Source organism: Aquarana catesbeiana, linkage group LG06 (genome assembly GCF_042186555.1).
Source record: "Aquarana catesbeiana isolate 2022-GZ linkage group LG06, ASM4218655v1, whole genome shotgun sequence".
In the NCBI taxonomy this organism is placed as follows: domain Eukaryota; kingdom Metazoa; phylum Chordata; class Amphibia; order Anura; family Ranidae; genus Aquarana; species Aquarana catesbeiana.
In genome coordinates, this window is record NC_133329.1 from 64,810,738 (window position 1) to 64,828,733 (window position 17,996).

Consider the following 17,996-nt stretch of genomic DNA (forward strand, 5'->3'; position numbering starts at 1 on the left):
CTCAAAACAGTCAGAAATGTGTAATACCGCGTACACACGATCGTTTTTTTCGTCTGAAAAATATATGATGGTTTTTCTGACGGGATTCCGCTCAAGTTTACCTTGCATACACACGGTCATGCAAAAGTTTGCTAAAATTACGTCCGTCAAGAACGCGGTGGCATACAACACTACGACGAGCCGAGAAAATGAAGTTCAATGCTTCTGAGCATGCGTCAAATTGTTTCCGAGCATGCGTAGGAATTTTGCGTGTCGGAATTGCCACAGACGTGCCACAGACGTGCCACAGACGTGCCACAGACGATCGCATTTTCGGACAGGAACTTTTCCGACGGAAAAATTTAAAAAATGCTCTCAATCTTTTGCTGGCTGGAATTCCGCCAGCAAAAGTCCGATGGAGCATACACTTGGTTGCATTTTCCAACGAAAAACTCTCATCGGTCTTTTGCGGGCCGAAATTCCGATCGTGTGTACGCGGCATAACTGTTCTGTATATGAAGGTGAACTATGGGTGGCTAAGGGCTTGTGTCGCTGGGATTTTGTTGGCATCAGACCTGCTTCTACCCCATACAAGTCAATGGTAATGCAAAAACAGCTTGAAGCAGGTTGAGTAAAGCTGGCCATAGATGGTTCAAATCTCTGCCGGTGCAGCGGGGACCGGCTGAGATTCAAACCATGTTTGGGCAGGCTGAATGTACCCAAGCTGATCAATCGATCAACCAACCTGCAGATTTTACATGCTATTATTACTATCGCCAGCCAGATTTAGATGCACTTACCAATAAACTCCGGGTGCTATAAAATATCATGCAACAATGGAAGAAGCACCAGACCAGTGGCGGCCCGTCCATATGGGGCGCAAGGGTACCGCCCCCCCCCAATCCATGCGCCCAGCCCCTAATCTACATGCGGGGCACCGGACGCATGAATTCCAGTGGGTTTTTTTTTTTAGAAGCATATGATTAGAGCCTGAGGCTCTAATTGGCTTCAAAAAAGGGTGGGGGTGGGGCCCTCCCAGTGTAACAATAGCGAATAAATATTTGCTATTGTCTTCCTGATTCTCCTCCTGGCCAATCAGAAAGCGGACCCTGAGACCTGTCACCCGATTGTCCGAGAAGAGAAGTGATCCTATTGGCCACGGAGGAGGGAGGAGACGCAGGGGAACCCACCGTGAAGCCGAAGAGGAGGATACACAGAGTAAAGCCACTACCCGTGACCTAGATGGGGTAAGTGTGGGGCTGGTGACTGGGTGTGTGTGTGTGACCCGACCGACCAGCAGAATGATTAACTAGATAGTGTCCTACTGCCTTTCATTGCTTTCTAAACTGCTATTTAGCACTAATGAGGTTATCATGGAGGCAGAGGAAAAAATGCGCCCTGAGCCCACCCAGTTGTGTAGCAATAGCGAATCAATATTCGCTATTGTCTTTCTGATTCTCCTCCCAGCCAATCAGGAAGGGGGCAGGGGAAAAAATGTGCTCCTTTGAATTTTCCCGTCACTGTGTTCAAATATTAAATAAAATGTCCCCCTCCTAGCACAAAATACTCCCCCAAATCCCCCTCTCTAGCACAAATATTCCCCCACTCAACCCCCCCAGCACAAATCCTCCTCCCAAACTTGCCCTCCTAACACAAATCCTCCCTTCACCAAGATCACCCCTACTAGCACAAATCCCCCATCCTAGCCCAAATCCTCTCCCCACCAAAATCCCCCTCCTAGCACAAATCCCCCCAAAGGATTTTAAAGTTAAGCTTTAGGAGTTCCAGAAGTGAAGAACATTGTGTGTTATTGGCTCCCATCTATGGGAGGTGTCTATCTTCACCCTACAATACATGTGGGGTTTTTTTTTAGCCCATTGTACATGACAGTTCTGAATTTTCATTTTTCCAGTTATATTTCTTCCTTCTTAGGAGCGTGTAAGCTGTAAATCTGTGTTACTTTTTTCTTGTTATGTTATCTGTGTATAGTACTGTATGTAATGTCAAACTCTTTAATTTTATATATAAGGTGTTTATGTGATTTTTTGGACAGATATACAGTCCCTAACAAAAGTCTTGTCGCTTCTCTATTTTGTAGAAACTCCTGCTATTAACCTGACTTTTAATTAATCAATTGGTGTTAGAAATAGCTCGTATGAAAAGCTAAAGCCCTCCCAAATGATGTTTAATGCACTGAAATAAATTAGTTTCACTGAAAAAAGATTTATCATTTATTCAAGACAGACAAGTCAAATTTTGGCAAGACAAAAGTTTTGTCGCCTATACAGAAATTGAACAACTTTACTGAAAATCCAAAAATATGTCAGCAAATTAAGTAGTGGTGCTGCGAGATACAAATTTAATATCTTGTATGACTTCCATGAGCTTGAAGGACAGCATCCATGCGGTTTGGCAAGGATTCATACAATTTATTGATGAAGTCATCAGGAAAAGCAAATTGCATGCCTCCCAAAGTTCATCAATATTCTTTGGTTTCGTCTTCCATGCTTCATCTTTCATCCTACACCACATATGCTCAATGATGTTCATGTCTGGTGACTGGGCTGGCCAATCCTGGAGCATCTTGATCTTCTTTGCCTTAAGAAACTTTGATGTGGAGATGGAAGTATGCGATGGAGCACACCCCCATACTGGATGTAACCCCAGACCATGATTTTGCCTCCACCAAACTTCACTGTTTTCTGGGTAAATCTCGGCTCCATGCGGGTTCCAGTAGGTCTCCTGCAATATTTGCGGTGACTGTGGTGTAATTCAACAGAAAATTCATTTGAAAAATCCACCTTCTGCCACTTTTCCAGAGTCCATCCTTTTAGCAGGCTGTGGCCCTTGGCAAATGCCACACGGTTTTTCAATTGTCTTTTGTTTAGTGCTGGCTTATGGGCACTGATTCGACCATGGAGGCCATTTCGAGACAGAATCCGACAAACTGTTCTGGTTTACACAGGGACTTCAGGTGACCAGGTCTCGTGGAGCTCTGCTGCAGTGGAAAATGGGCTGGCCTTGGATTTTCGAGCCAACAAACGGTCCTCTCGAGCAGTTGTCTTGCGGGGTCGGCCTGACCTGGCCTTGTCCAAAACGTCTCCAGTCTCTTCAAATCTTTTTTTTATGCTCTGAACTTGACGCTGAGACACATTGAAGGTGTCTGCCACATAAGCAGTGGATCTGGTCTTCAGCCTCTTGATAATCAACACTTTAGTCTCCGGGTGAATCTTAGGCATGTTTGCAGAGGTCTAGTTGCAGTTGAGAAGGTCTAGTGTACTGGTGTTCTTTTTATACACACCTGAGACCTAATTGATCCATTATTAGTCACAGGTGAAGCTCATATAACAAGGCAACAGCACTTATGTCTTGGCAAAAATTGACTCAATGGACTTTACCAAGCTGTGAATATTAGAATACTTTTTGTCGGTTTCGTTTTGCACTGAAACATTATTACAAAAGCTGTTGGGATTAAAATGACCCATTTCTTGTAACAAAATCTTGATTAGAAATATATTTTAGCGGCACTTCAGGTTAATTTGTACACAAGCGACAAGACTTTTGTCAGGGACTGTAGTCATACCTCCATCTGAAAAGCAAGATACCCCTCTACACAGAGCACAAGATGTCTCCATGATGGACTCAGCTGGTATACTTCCACCTACAGGTCAGTGTCGCCATTACTCAGTCACCAGTCACTTCAATTTCGCATCTGTAAATGGATAAGTTATAAGAATCCAGAGTAAAGTACGGTAAATATCTACTCATGGTAAAGTGTTAGTAAACCCTGGAGCCTGCATTCACTATATCTGGTCTCCACAGTACACAGAAATACAATTATTTTAGTAAATATAAACTGCTAAATACCTTTTCTCATCAGCAGTATATAGCAGTCTTGTTACATCAGTGTCTGGTTAAAGCTTGTAGGAGGAGATTACATTCTCCTCTGACTGTACAACGAGGCTGCAGGACCCCTGGCTTTCTGTCCGGACAGTACTGATTGGCTCTGTGCTGATCACATGCACGCGCCCAAAAAAACACTCTCTCTAGCAATACACAGCAAACTGAGCATGTGCAGAGTGACACCAAAGGCTCTGTTCTATCAGGAGAGGGATTGGGAACAGTAAAAAAAAAAGGGGGAGGATCAGAGAAGACAGGATCAAACAGCCTTTTTACACAATGGCGGATTAACCCCTTAGGCTCCACAGTGAGTATAACAAGCATGCATTACTGCATATACAGACTGATTTTACTGTTGTCGGTTTAGTCACTTTAACCACTTGCCGACCGCCCACCGTCATTATACGTCGGCTGTTTGAAGAGGAATACCGTTGTTATGGAAGCAGCTAGCTACCATAACCCTGGTATCCTCTACAGCAAGATAAAAGTGGTCTCAGTGTCGGATTCGCCGCAAGATCACTTTTATCGGTGCATTTTTGTGTAAATATGAGATCTGAGGTCTTTTTGTCCCCAGATCTCACATTAAGAGGTCCTGTCATGCTTTTTTTCTATTACAAGGAAAGTTTACAAAGACAGTGTAAAAATAAAAAAAATGTAAAGCGCCCTGTCGTATAAAAACGATGTTAAAACCACACATGTGAGGTATCGCCGCGATCGCTAGAGCGAGAGCAATAATTCTAGCACTAGACCTCCTCTGTAACTCAAAACGAATAACCTGTAGACATTTTTAAATGTCGCCATGGACATTTTTAAGGGCCAAAGTTTGTTGCCATTCCACGAGCGGGCGCAATTTGAAGCATGGCATGCTGGGTATCAATTTACTTGGCGTAACATTATCCTTCACAATTTAAAAAAATTGGGCTAACTTTACTCTTGTCTTATTTTAAAATGAAAAGAATTAGTTTATTTTTCCCCAAAAAAATTGCGCTTGTGAGGCCGCTGTGTAAATACGGTGTGACATAAAGTATTGCAACAACTGCCATTTTATTCTCTGGGGTGTCTGAAAATATATATATATATATATATATATAATGTTTGGGGGTTCTAAGTAATTCTCTAGTAAAAAAAAACGGATTTTAACTTGCAAAACTGTAAATATCAAATCTCAAAACGAAGCTCTGTCCTTAAGTGGTTAAATGTGATTTTTTATTATTGCAAATAAGATACACCAGATAGATTATATACATATAAAATTAAAAAAAATTAAATGATAAATCCATTCCACCAGTGACTGAGGTCAAGTGAATAGTGAACTCCATTGCTAGATCTGCTAGGGGAATGGCACTGGTAACAACTAGTCCAAGGGACTATTATCAGTACACTAAATGCAGATGGAAGCACAGTCCCTGTCATAGAGGAAGTCCTGCACTTAAAGAGAACACTGATTTCATTCCACCGTAAAACTCCTGGTGTCCCACTTTTAACATTAGAATGTATACTTGGAATTATTTTTTTTATCAATAATTTGTATTTATTTTATCAAACAAATACAAATCAATTGAAGTTGCTGCATATAATATACAACATTTGTAAAACAAAAACTGAGAAGGCATAAAGTGTAGTACTGATATAAACCTTGATGGCCTAGTCCAGCCTATCCCAGTTAGGTTCAAGCTGTAGGACTGGAAGGTCACCACTTTAACTATGCTTCTTACAGTATAAACTATGAGTATGGAAATAATGTTGGGAAGGGAAATTAAAAATAACGAATAACCAAAAAGTAATGAATATCAGAGATATTGCTCTACACCGACTAATTGCTTAGGTGAATGGTCACAATATTTCAGCCTGAAGGGTAAATTTAAATTTTACATTCTTTTAGGTAATTGGAGGCTCTGGGATGGGATATCCAAATTTTCCATTTTTTACTGAAAGTGGTTATGGAGTGGTTTTTATAAGCTAGCATCAATTCAAATTGTGCCTGGGTATTCAATCTAGTTATGACAGTAGATAGATTGGGTGCTTCCGTAGATTTCCAGAGATAAGCTATTGTATGTCTTGAGGCTATTAAAATGTGGACCACAATTGTTCTATGTATAGTGGGGTATTTCTCAAGGTCTATACCTAGTAGGGCTGAGGCGGGAGTAAGCGTGGAAAGGTTTCCTGTAATATCTGCTATAAATGATGAGATTGAGTTCCAAAAGCTTTTCAGGGTTTTGCAACTCTAGAGGGTGTGTATAGGATTTCCAGTTTGCTCATTACACCTCCAACAAATGTCGGGTGTGGATGGGTACATTTTGGATAATTTATACGCGGTTAAATACCACCTGTTAGTTATTTTTTGAGCATTGTCCCAGTGTTCTAAACACGATGATGATTTGTTGATTATTTGGAATGATTTTTTCCACTGGTCCCATGAGAAGTTTTGACCCAAATCTCTTTCCCATTTTAACATGTGAGCATTTTTATTATCTGGATGGGAGGAGAGTATCCCATAGAAAAGGGAAATGCCTTTCTTTTTTGGTCCTCATGGTAAGACAGATATTCCCATATTATCGATGGAAGTTCTATCACATCATCAGGATTGAAATCTTTTAAATGTTTACACTTTCCAAGCTTACGCCTTATAGCTTCCATAAGGTTCAAGGGTAGATTTATATATAATCTGATTCCCTGTTTGATCCATTCATCTGCTGAAAAGCAGATTCTGCAATAGTTAATAATTTCTGTAGGGAGGCATATTTTAGATTTTTTTTTTAATATGTCTAGTTTTAGAAAGTATGTGTTTCCAAGCAAATAATGTAGTTTTAATACTCAGTAGATTTGGAGTGATTACTTTAGGGAGAATAGCTGTGGCTATTGCTAGTGTATATAAGTCAGAATTTTTAGTAGATTCTTGTTCTATATTTAGCCATAACTTATCTTTTTTAAGGTAGAACCAATATTTCATCTGGTCTAAAATGGTCTAAAATGGATGCATAGTAATAGTTCTTGACATCTGGTAGATTCATTCCTCCATTAGCTTTAGTGGTGGTGAGGATTGAGAATGCGACTCTAGTTTTTTTTTTTTATTCCATATAAATTGTTTAAGTTTGGTATTCAATTGTGTGAAAAAATTGACAGGTATAGGGATCGGGAGACATCTGAAATAGTATAGAATTTTTGGTAAGGTTTGCATCTTGAACGCAGCTATTTTGCCGACCCAGGATAGATGTGTTTTTTGTATATTCATTAGGTCTCGATTAATTTGTTCTTAAAGGGTAGGGAAGTTTACGTCATATACTTTAGTTGGAGGTGAGGTGAGTTGTATTCCTAGATATGTTATTGAGGTATTGTCACAATTAAAACCATGTTTTGTACTTATGTCTATAATTGTTGTAGCAGGTATATTCATAGGTAGGACGTGACATTTACTTTGATTAATGTTGTAGTATGACACCTCTTTGAATTTATCTAGTGCTGTAATTACTGATGGTAAAGAAATTTCAGGCTTGCTTAGTGTCAGTATTATGTCATCGACAAATAAGCCTAATTTGTGTACATCTTGGCCAATGGTAATACCTTTGATTTATGGGGAAGAGCGTATATATTCTGCTAAAGGTTATATTGCAATGGAAAATATTAGTGGGGATAAGGGGCAACCCTGTCTTGTCCCGTTGGTTAAGGAGAAATTTCTAGATAGCATACCTGTTGAGAAAATTTTTGCAGTGGCATGAGTGTATAATGCCATAATGGCAGAGTGTATGAATCCTTGGAAGCCAAATTTGGTTAGAGTTTGTGAAATATATTCCCAATGCATTCTGTCAAATGCTTTTTCAGCATCTAATGCTAGTAGTAGAGAGGGTGTTTTGTCATTGTGTATTAGGTTGATAATATTTAACATCCTTCTTGTGCTATCGGGTGCTTGACTACCTTTGACAAAGCCTACTTGGTCGCTTTTAATTAATAAGGGGGTTATGTTGACTATTCTATTGGCCAGTATTTTGGCGTATATTTTAAGATCAGAATTTAATAAAGATATGGGTCTATAATTTAAGGGGGATGTGGGGTCTTTTCCTGATTTTGGTAATTTAATTATTATGGCTCCTAGAAGTTCTTTTGAAAAGGTGTTTGAATTTGCTGCTTGGTTAAACAATTTGGCTAGGTATGGGATTAAGGTGTCTTTAAAGGCTGAGTAATATTCTCCTGATAGGCCATCTGCTCCTGGTGCTTTATTTTTTGGTAGTTCGTTTATGACTTTTGAGATTTCTTCATTGGAAATTGGTTTATTAAGCTGATCTAGAGATATAGGGTCGATGGAGGGGAGATTAAAGTTTTCTAAAAATGCTTTAATTTTGTTGGTGTCAGGTTGAGGGGTATTTTTGAGTTGTGGTGGATTAGTTTAGGAATTTTTGTTTTTTGTTGACGTTGGCGCAGTTGAGAAGCTAGTAGTTTACCTGTTTTGTTTCCTAAGCAGGAAATATTTTTTTTAAATATTTATCGTGATCAGTAATTAGAGCAAATTTGAGTTCAGCTCTTAGATTACTAAATTGGCGTTCTAAATTTATGTCTTGGGGCTTTTTTTTATGTAGTTCTTCCAGATTGGATATCCCTTTTAGAATAGTATTTATTTTATTGTTGCTACTTTTTTTCTCCCTGGCGGCTATTTGTATTAGCAGGCCTCTGGCGTAGGCTTTGTGAGAGCACCATATCTTAGAATTATTAACAGAGTCTTTATTATTCAGTACAAAAAATTCCTCTAGGCTTTTTTTCATCACAGGCCGATACCTCTCCTGGGAGAGAATAAATGTGTTATTTCTCCAAATTGGGACAGATTTGGTTTGATTTAATTTCTAATGTAATTGGTGCATGGTCTGACCATGGTAAATTGTGAATGTTAGCATTGGTTATTTTTGGGAGGAGATATTTGTCTGTCTGAAATAGTCTATCCTAAAATATGACTTGTGAACGTTGGAAAAAAAAAAAAAAAAAAGTCTTTTTCTGTGGTGTGTAAACATCTCCAGGGATCATACATGTCTTCGGCTGAGAAGACGTTGGCCAGTCCTCTTCTAGGATTCTTCTGTTTCTTGGATGTGTCCATGTCCGGATCCATTGGAGCATTAAGGTTTCCACAAATAATGAGGTGTCCTTTCTGTATTTTCTTTGTTTTCTTGATCACTTTCTTGATGAACTGGTGAGGGTTTTTGTTGGGAGCATAAATGTTGACTATTGTGTATACCGTGTTGTCAATTGAAGCTACCAGAATTATGAATCTTCCTTGGGTATCAGTTTTGATATCAATTTGTTGAAAGGAAACTGTGTCTTTTATAACTGTAATCACTCCTTTTTTTTTTTTTTTAATATTGCTGGAAAAGAAAATTTGTGGAAATTTATGGTGTTTAAATTTTGGTGGGTTATCCTTTGTAAAGTGCGATTCTTGGATACAAATGACATCTCTTCCGAATTTAATGGCTTCTGACCATAGAGCTCTCCGTTTGAATGGGCTATTTAGGCCCTTCACATTAATTGACAAGGGTTTAAGAGTCATTACTGGTATAAAGGTGGATGCTGAGGTGTAGTATCATATTTGTATATTGTTGATTGCTGAAATGTGGAAAAAACAACTTGACGGTGCAGTTATACTTTTCCCTTTTCCTCCAGTAGATGGAGGTGTTGTATTAAGTAAAGTATATAAGTGAAAAAAACATAGGGAAAGTCATTTAACAAAAGTAAAAACATGAAAAAAAGTAGTGGAGTTGTGATGCAACTCCAGTGTACAGTAACATGTACTCTTAATCAGGGGGTTGTCGGGGTTAGTGCAGAATTCCCTGAAGTCCGGCTTCCATGAGCTTCATTAGAAACCTGAGGTTTAAACTTGGAAGGAACTTGTGGTTGTACAAGTTATTTAAAAGAGTTGTACTATCTCTTTTTTCTAAATCTTGCCCTTTTAGGATTTTTTGTTCCAGTCTTGAGATATTGGTCCAGGGGTATTGGTATCCATTGTGTTTTTCTCTATGTTGGGGATTAACCCCCAAGAACATAGTATTTTCAGGCCTTGGTCCAGGCTGTTGATTGAGTAAGAGGTACCTTTGTAGTCCACAAGTAGTTTTGTGGGAAATCCCCATTTATAAATCACACTGTGGTTACGCAGGATCTTCGTAATCAAGTTTAGGTTTTTGCGAGCTAAGATTGTCACTTGAGATAGGTCTGAGTACAAGATTATACCTGCGTAGGGGCAGAGGCGTAACTAGTAAAAATGGCGCCTATGGCAAGCACTGAAACTGCGCCCCTGTCAAAACATTTGAAACCCATCTTTCAGATAACCTTAACAAAAAAAACACCTAACAAAAGGACAAGGCAAAATTTCAAAATATAGAATTGTAGTATATTAGTGATGGTGACATCCCCTATTGTAAGTGGAGTTATTTTATTTCTTGAGGGGGTGTTACCATCATTTATATATTGCAACTTGTTATCAAAAATCTTTTGAGGGGGTGTCAATGTAACTAATATGCTGCAATTTTATAATTTGATGTTGTTATTTGTTTGAAAGATATCAAGTTGTATATTTCGTTTACAGGACACCACATATACAGTATATGGTATTCAGAGGGAGGGCTCCACCATCACTTAAAGTGGATGTAAACTTGCTTTTCTGCCTTTTACATATAGGTAAGTCTATAATAAGGCTTACCTATAGGTACAGTAAATATCTCCTAAACATGTACAGTTTAGAAGATATTTACATTAAATGGAGCCAGTGACTTCACTGGCGCATGTGCTCTGAAGGAACGGCCACCGGTGCTGTTCCTTTAGAACCCTGTGACATAAATGGTGGCTCCTGCGCGCATGCACGGGAGTGACTTCATCATGACTCAGGCCAGTCACAGAGCCTGCGAACCCGGAAGCAATATGAGTAAAAATGAGAGCGCCTTCTGCGCTGACTTCTGGGTGCGGAAGGGTTTGTTTTAAGGTATGAGAAAAGGTTGCGAGCGTTGAACTTATTCTCTCTGGAGAAGAGACGCTTGAGAGGGGATATGATTTCAATTTACAAATACTGTACTGGTGACCCCACAATAGGGATAAAACTTTTTCGCAGAAGAGAGTTTAATAAGACTCGTGGCCACTCATTACAATTAGAAGAAAAGAGGTTTAACCTTAAACTACGTAGAGGGTTCTTTACTGTAAGAGCGGTAAGGATGTGGAATTCCCTTCCACAGGCGGTGGTCTCAGCGGGGAGCATTGATAGCTTCAAGAAACTATTAGATAATCACCTGAATGACCGTAACATACAGGGATATATAATGTAATACTGACACATAATCACACACATAGGTTGGACTTGATGGACTTGTGTCTTTTTTCAACCTCACCTACTATGTAACTATGTAACTATGTAAAGGTAAGTTTAACATAATGTGCTAGTATGCGATCCATACTAGCAGATTATACCTTTACCTTGCATGGTAAAAAAAAAAAGTATACAACCGCTTTAAATTATGCAATTACATTTAAATTGAAACACTAAGGTAAAGAAGGAAGCACAGCATTGTATTTTATTGCAATATTTATAGTGTTTATACTGATTATGGCAAGAGGGAAAAAAGGGAGGGGGGGAGAAGATGGAAGGGGGAGGAGAGAGAACTGGGGGGGGGAGAGGAGAGAGAGACAAGTGCCTTGCTGCCCAGCCACTCAGGAGCGCCCCCTTCATATGGCGCCCATGGCACTTGCCATATCTGCCATACCCTGGATACGCCACTGCATAGGGGTCAGGGAGAGGTGAGTGACGGCGTGCGTATTGCATGAGTTGATCTTTTACACCAAAAAAATGAACTCTGGCTATGACATCTCTCGGTAGTTTCTCAGCAATATGACAATATGATGCGGTTTAGGCAATCTGTGGGCTCTATCAATTTCCAGCTCTTGTTGTGGAATTGATGGAATTAGCTCTGCAATCATTTTTTTAATGAAGAATTTCAGATCCGGCGGTTTCACATTTTCTGGTATTCCTCTGAATTTTATATTATTTCTCCTACTTCTGTCTTCAATGTCTCTGACTTTTATTCTTAGCTGTCTCACTTCTTCTTTTAGTTCAAAGTGGGAGTCCACTAGATCGTTGTGTGCGGAGGTAAATTTGCACATCTTATTTTCCATATAGTCCACTCTTTCACCCAGTGCCTCAATTTCTACCTTAGATTTATGCATAAAGTTTATCATATCTTGCTGTAGAGCACCCCTTAGATACATTATCATATCTTTGATAGTTGTGTCTAGTATGGGTTGCCCTGCTGTTGGTATGGCATTTAGTTTATCATCAAAAGGGTTGCTTTCTAGAGTGTAATTGTGGTCTGAGGGAGCTTTGGTGGATTTACCTTCATTAGAAGAGATCCTTCTTCTTTGTTTCACTGGGCACAATATCATCCTGGGAATCAGTGTTGTTGTGGCACTGTGAGGTAAAGTGCTTGTCTCCCTCTTGTTCTGAGCCTGCAGCATGTTTCTCTGTGTTGCAGGGAGGGGAGGAGCTGGTGCCATCTTGGTCTCTCTGTATCCCGGTCGGGCTACAGAAAGCACTTAATTTGCAGGGTCCCTCTCTCGTTTTCCACTTGGCTGACATGATCCACATGTTCCCGCTGATCTCCAGTGGAGGTATATAACTCTCAGGGCTTATAAGTTGCTTTGCAGTCCGCTCAGGGGAGTCTGCGATAGAGGAGCTCCCTTACAGTGCAGCCATTCACTTCCCTGGCTGACCACGCCCCATCTACTTGGAATGATTTTCATCTGAGTTCTGACTCATGTCAACATGTTTTATAATCTGGAGTACCTTTATTTACACCATATGGCCAAAGGATTGTGAACACCTGAACATCACACCTACTTGATCTTGTTGAACATTCCAAATTCATGGCCATTAACCACTTTAGCCCCGGAAGGATTTACCCCCATTAATGACCAGGCCATTTGTTTGTGATATGACACTGCGTTATTTTAACTGACGCTGTACCCAAATACAATTGATGTCCTTTTTTTCCCACTAATAAAGCTTTCTTTTGGTGATATTTGATCACCTCCTGAGGAGCGACAATTTTGAAAAAAAAAAAAATATTTGTTACTTTCTGCTATAATACATATCCAAAGAAAAAACAAAAACAAATGTCTTCATCAATTTAGGCCAATTTGTATTCTGCTACATATTTTTGGAAAATAAAATCCCAATAAGCAAATATTGATTGGTTTGTGCAAAAGTTATAGCGTCTACAAACTACGGGATAGGTTTATGGACTTTAAATTGTTTTGTAATGGTTTTTACTAGTAATGGCAGTGATCAGCGCTATTTAGCTGGACTGCGACATTGCAACGGACAAATCTGACCATAAGTGACACTTTTTGGGGACCAGTGACACCAATATAGTGATCAGTGCTAAAAAATGCACTGATTACTGTATAAATGACACTGGCAGAGAAGGGGTTAACATCAGGGTGATCAAAGGGTTAAATGTGTTCCCTCAGTGTGTTTTCTTACTGTGTGGGGGATGGGCTCACTGGGACAACACAAAGATCGCTGTTCCTGATCACTAGGAACTGAAGATCTCCGTGTTGTCCCCTGTCAGAATAGAGATCTGCCTTGTTTACATTGGCAGATCCCCATTCTGCCTATCTGTACCACGATCGAGGATGGCCAGCAGACATCGGGTTCGCTGGGCATGTGCATCGTCTCCTCCTCCGTGAAGCGGGCCACGCACATGTGTCTCTGGCGGCGCGCCCACAGTATTTATTGCAGGAAACAACGTATAGCTACGTTGTTTCGCACAATAGAGACACCCTGCCACAGTATAAATGCAGTGGGCGATCTTTAAGTGGTTAATATGGAGTTGACCTACCTTTGCAGCTTTAACAGACCCCACTCCTCTGAGAAGGTGTTTTACAAGATTTTGGAGTATATCTAGGGAAATCGTTGTCCATTCAACCAAAAGAGCAGGTGTTAAGTCAGGTACTGATGTTGAATAGGAAGATATGATTGGTAATCGTCATTCCAATTCATCCCAAAGGTGTTCAGTAGGGTTAAGGTCAGGGCTCTGTGCAGGACACTCCAGTTCCTCCACACCAAACTCATCAATCTATGTCATTAGAAAGCTGCTTTGTACACAGGGGTACAGTCATGCTGGAAAAGAAAATGGTCTTCACCAAACTGTTACCACAAGGTTGCAAGTACACCATTGTTGAAAATACCTTTTTATGCTCTATTATTAACAATACTCTTCACTGGAAATATCTAAAATCAATACTCTTACTTTATAATGTATATACAGCTACTGGTTGTTTTCCCACCTTTACCCAGATGTTCCTGTTCTGTGTGTATAATCTAGTAATGGTTTTGGGTATATTTCTTGCTCAACATCTAGCATGTTAACAGGTGCAGCAATCAAATAATTTATAGTTCATTTAGATTCTCTTGTTGGTTTCTTGTATCATTTCTTTATTTCTTTTAAAAAATGGATTCGTATTATGAGATACAAAGCAGATTTTCTAATAAAATGTATGGCCTTATTGTAGATGTTTATAGTCTATGTGATGTGTCAAGTTCCTGCAGATGAGTGGCATTGAGTTTTGGTATTTATGTCTTCTTTTAGCAGATCAGCTGAGATTCGTTGTTGGGAAGATTCAGGGACCTCGTCGGTGGATTCATGGGGAGAAGGTTGCTCTGTATATTTCACTGTCTTATTGCTCTGAGGACACTCGGGTGATGTGGATGGTGGAAAAGACAGATGGAAAAGTAGAGGAAATATCCAACAATGGAGGGGATCCCCTGACAGACTCTGGTTATACAATATCTAAGGAGTCAGAAAAGTCTGATAAAGAAGGACTGTTCAATATAACATCATCACTGACATTTGTATCATCCGTGTCCAGACACCCTCGAGTCACTTTTGCCTGCAAAATCACCTCTGATGGACAAACCAAGACCATGAAATTCCAGCCTGAGTCTATATATGGTGAGATAATTCCTCATTTTAATTTACCTGCAAGTGCTTGTGTGATACGTGCTGAATGAGTTGCATGCCCTGTACACACGGTCGGACTTTCCGATAACAAAACCGTGGAATTTTGTTCAAAGGGTGTTGGCTCCAACTTGTTTTGCATACACACGGTCACACAAATGTTGGCCAAAAATTACGAACGTAGTGATGTACAAGACATACGGCGAGCCGATAAAAAGGAAGTTCAATAGTCATGTGATATCTCCATTACGAACGCTAGTTTTACAAGACCGAGCGCTTCCGGTTCGTCCTTGATTCCAAGCATGCGTGTTTGTACTTTGGACTTTTGTCCAACGTACTTGTGTACACACGATCAGAAAGTCCGACAACGGACATTTGTTGGCGGAAAATGTGAGAACATGCTAGCCAACATTTGTTGGTGGAAAGTCCGACAACAATTGTCTGATGGAGCGTACACATGGTCAGACTTACCGGCAACAAGCTCACATCCAACATTTCCCATCGGAAAATCCGATCACGTGTACGCGGCATTAGAGGGTTATTTCCATGCTTGGGATAATATCACCATGGTAAGGGGGCAGCAAGCCTCCAGCCTCAAGTCATAGATAACAGCCTTCATACTCTTTGGTAGAGTGTATGTTGAGGGTGCTTTTCTACTGTATGAATAGTGCAACCCTACCAAAGGGGCATCCTAGCTTGTAAGTGATTTTAAGACTTAGGGGACACAGAGTAGGAGACTCCGAAGGTTCTTAGTGACCTCAGTGACTACAAAAGAGTATTAAGTAATACACTGCAATACATTACATCAATGACCATGTTAGATGATATTTTTAGTATGTTGTTGCATCTAAATATGTAAAAAGTAACCCAAGGAAAGATACCTGCTTCTATGTCTGGTGTGCTGGATTGGTAGTGTCATAAAGAGGAGTGATAATTCCCTTTCAATTTTGTTTTTTCATGCAAAAATAATTTTTGAAGTCTAGCAATACTAGAAGACCTACCAGCTAGTACAGCCAGCTAGTACAGCCCCAACTTTTTACATTTTTACAGCTAGAAATTTTGTGCATAAGGTGTTAAAACTGCAGAGGAGTTTTAGTATTACAATATAACAAAATTAAAATACTGCGCTATCTGTGAAACAAAAAATGATTTAATAAATGAGAATAAATCAAAAAACCCCACTGCAACTTCATGTGAGACACACACAATACCATACAAAATTAAAACTTAAGTTGCGCTGGTTAATATTTGATAATCCGGAATGGTACCTTAGATATGTGACATAAATGAGTCCATTTTCTGGTGCACAGCACAGAGACCCGAGGCTGGGTAACAAACCACAAGCGCACCTGATCTCCCATGATAGGGGATCATTTACAGCTGGTAAGCAGCAGTGCGTGCAGAGGTGGAGGCACTATCCTATTTACTTTTTCACTTCTTCAGTGGTGTTTTGTTCGTGTGTCACCGTGGATGAACACATTGATGTACTTCTCACAATATATGGACTATTGATTTGGATCTTTATCCATTAAGGATTAATTAGTGATATTTGCAATAATTGCATCATTTGTAAGTCACTAAGAAAATTTTTCTCATGTTAAATATGGACTCATTTATGTCACATATCTAAGGTATCATTCCGGATTATTAAATATTAACCAGTACAACTTAAGTTTTACCGTAATTTAGTATTACAATACTATAATTTTCAACCAATGGTACGAGAGCCAGATGGGGTGTTTTAAGAGGATTTAGAAGTGAATTTATATTAATGAGAATCTGTCACTAAACTCCAACTGGCAATAAACCTGCAAATAGTAAATTTAGTAGTGGTGTAGAATGCTTCTCCATACCCTGAAAGCCCCATCCCATTAGAGCAAGGAAGTGAGCATTGCAGTGAAGCGGGGAGGCAGTGAGGGAGCATAGATAGGTGAGTAGAACTTGTGTTTATGCTGAATATACTACTAAAAACCTATCCAAACAGACAGCTACACTTTAATGTGCACTTTTCACCAAGGCATTTTACATATCAATTTTAGCAAAGCCGCAAGCCCTGGGACCTGTGAAGACAAGTCTGTGTGACAATGGAGATGTGCTCTGTTCTCTGAACCTACAGAAATTTTACCCCAAAGATGTGGAGCTCAGCTGGAGATCAGGAGAAGACAAGCTGGATTCCAGAGAGAAGTATGAAGAGAATAATGATGGAACATTTAATGGTAACAGTCATTGTACTGTCCCAGGAAAACTCTTATTAAATCCCAACTTCACTCTCCATGTGACCTGGAACCACAAATCTCTGGATGGACAGCGATCACAAGTCCTGTCCTGGAGGGATCCGGGTAAGTGCGAGAAAAACAAATTTCTAACCACTAACTTAGAGCCCATTCCCTCTGCACGGCAATTTGTGGTAAATGCGTTGGTGGCTGTAACTCTAAACGACACCCCAATGTGCAATGAGTAATAATGTACTAACTTGTGGTACAATCCCAAACAATGGTGCATGTACCCATTTTTGGTCGCACACCGCACCACAAAGTTGCAAAAAACATCTGTTGTAAGCTGCATTGTGTGCTATTCAGAATGAATGCCAATGCATCAAAGCAACGCATATAACGTATGAATGGGCCCTTACTGTTTACCTACACAAAGCCTGAATAGACAATTATACATCAAACTGGAATGCAAAAGAGAATCCTATTTTTTCACCACCACAACAGTTCAATAAAAGAACGTCCAAACACCTTCCCATCAAACCATCACTTTTTCACAAAAATTATTGAATTTGATTGAATTTAACTGGAATGAATATGGGTTTAGACTGGAGGGATCTCCAAACTACGGCCCTCCAGCTGTTGCGGAACTACACATCCCATGAGGCATTGTAAAACTCTGACATTCACAGACATAACTAGGCATGATGGGAATTGTAGTTCCTGAACAACTGGAGGGCCATAGTATGGAGACCCCTGGTTTAGAGGAAGGGAGAACAAAAAAACGTAGTGTTACAGAACCAGCATTTGATCTGTGTTTTCCTTTCTGCTTTCTCATCCTCTGAATACATATTACCATTGAATATTATTGGGAAATGTGAATGTGGCCATCAGGAGGGACATATTCAGTGTTCTTCTCAGAAACCTTTCA

General features: G+C 39.8%; 1 protein-coding gene across 3 annotated transcripts in view; it reads left to right on the forward strand.

Moving 5' to 3' along the window:
• The window catches only part of LOC141148563 (uncharacterized), a 76,806-nt gene that overhangs the window by 27,699 nt on the left and 31,111 nt on the right, over positions 1 to 17,996 (forward strand). For 2 of the 3 annotated variants that reach the window (XM_073636120.1, XM_073636122.1), the window contains 2 exons: positions 14,487 to 14,849; positions 16,895 to 17,194. In XM_073636120.1, coding sequence (XP_073492221.1) covers positions 14,487 to 14,849; positions 16,895 to 17,194 — 663 coding nt within the window. The remainder of the gene's footprint in view (positions 1 to 14,486; positions 14,850 to 16,894; positions 17,195 to 17,996) is intronic. The other variant, XM_073636121.1, reaches the window with a different exon arrangement.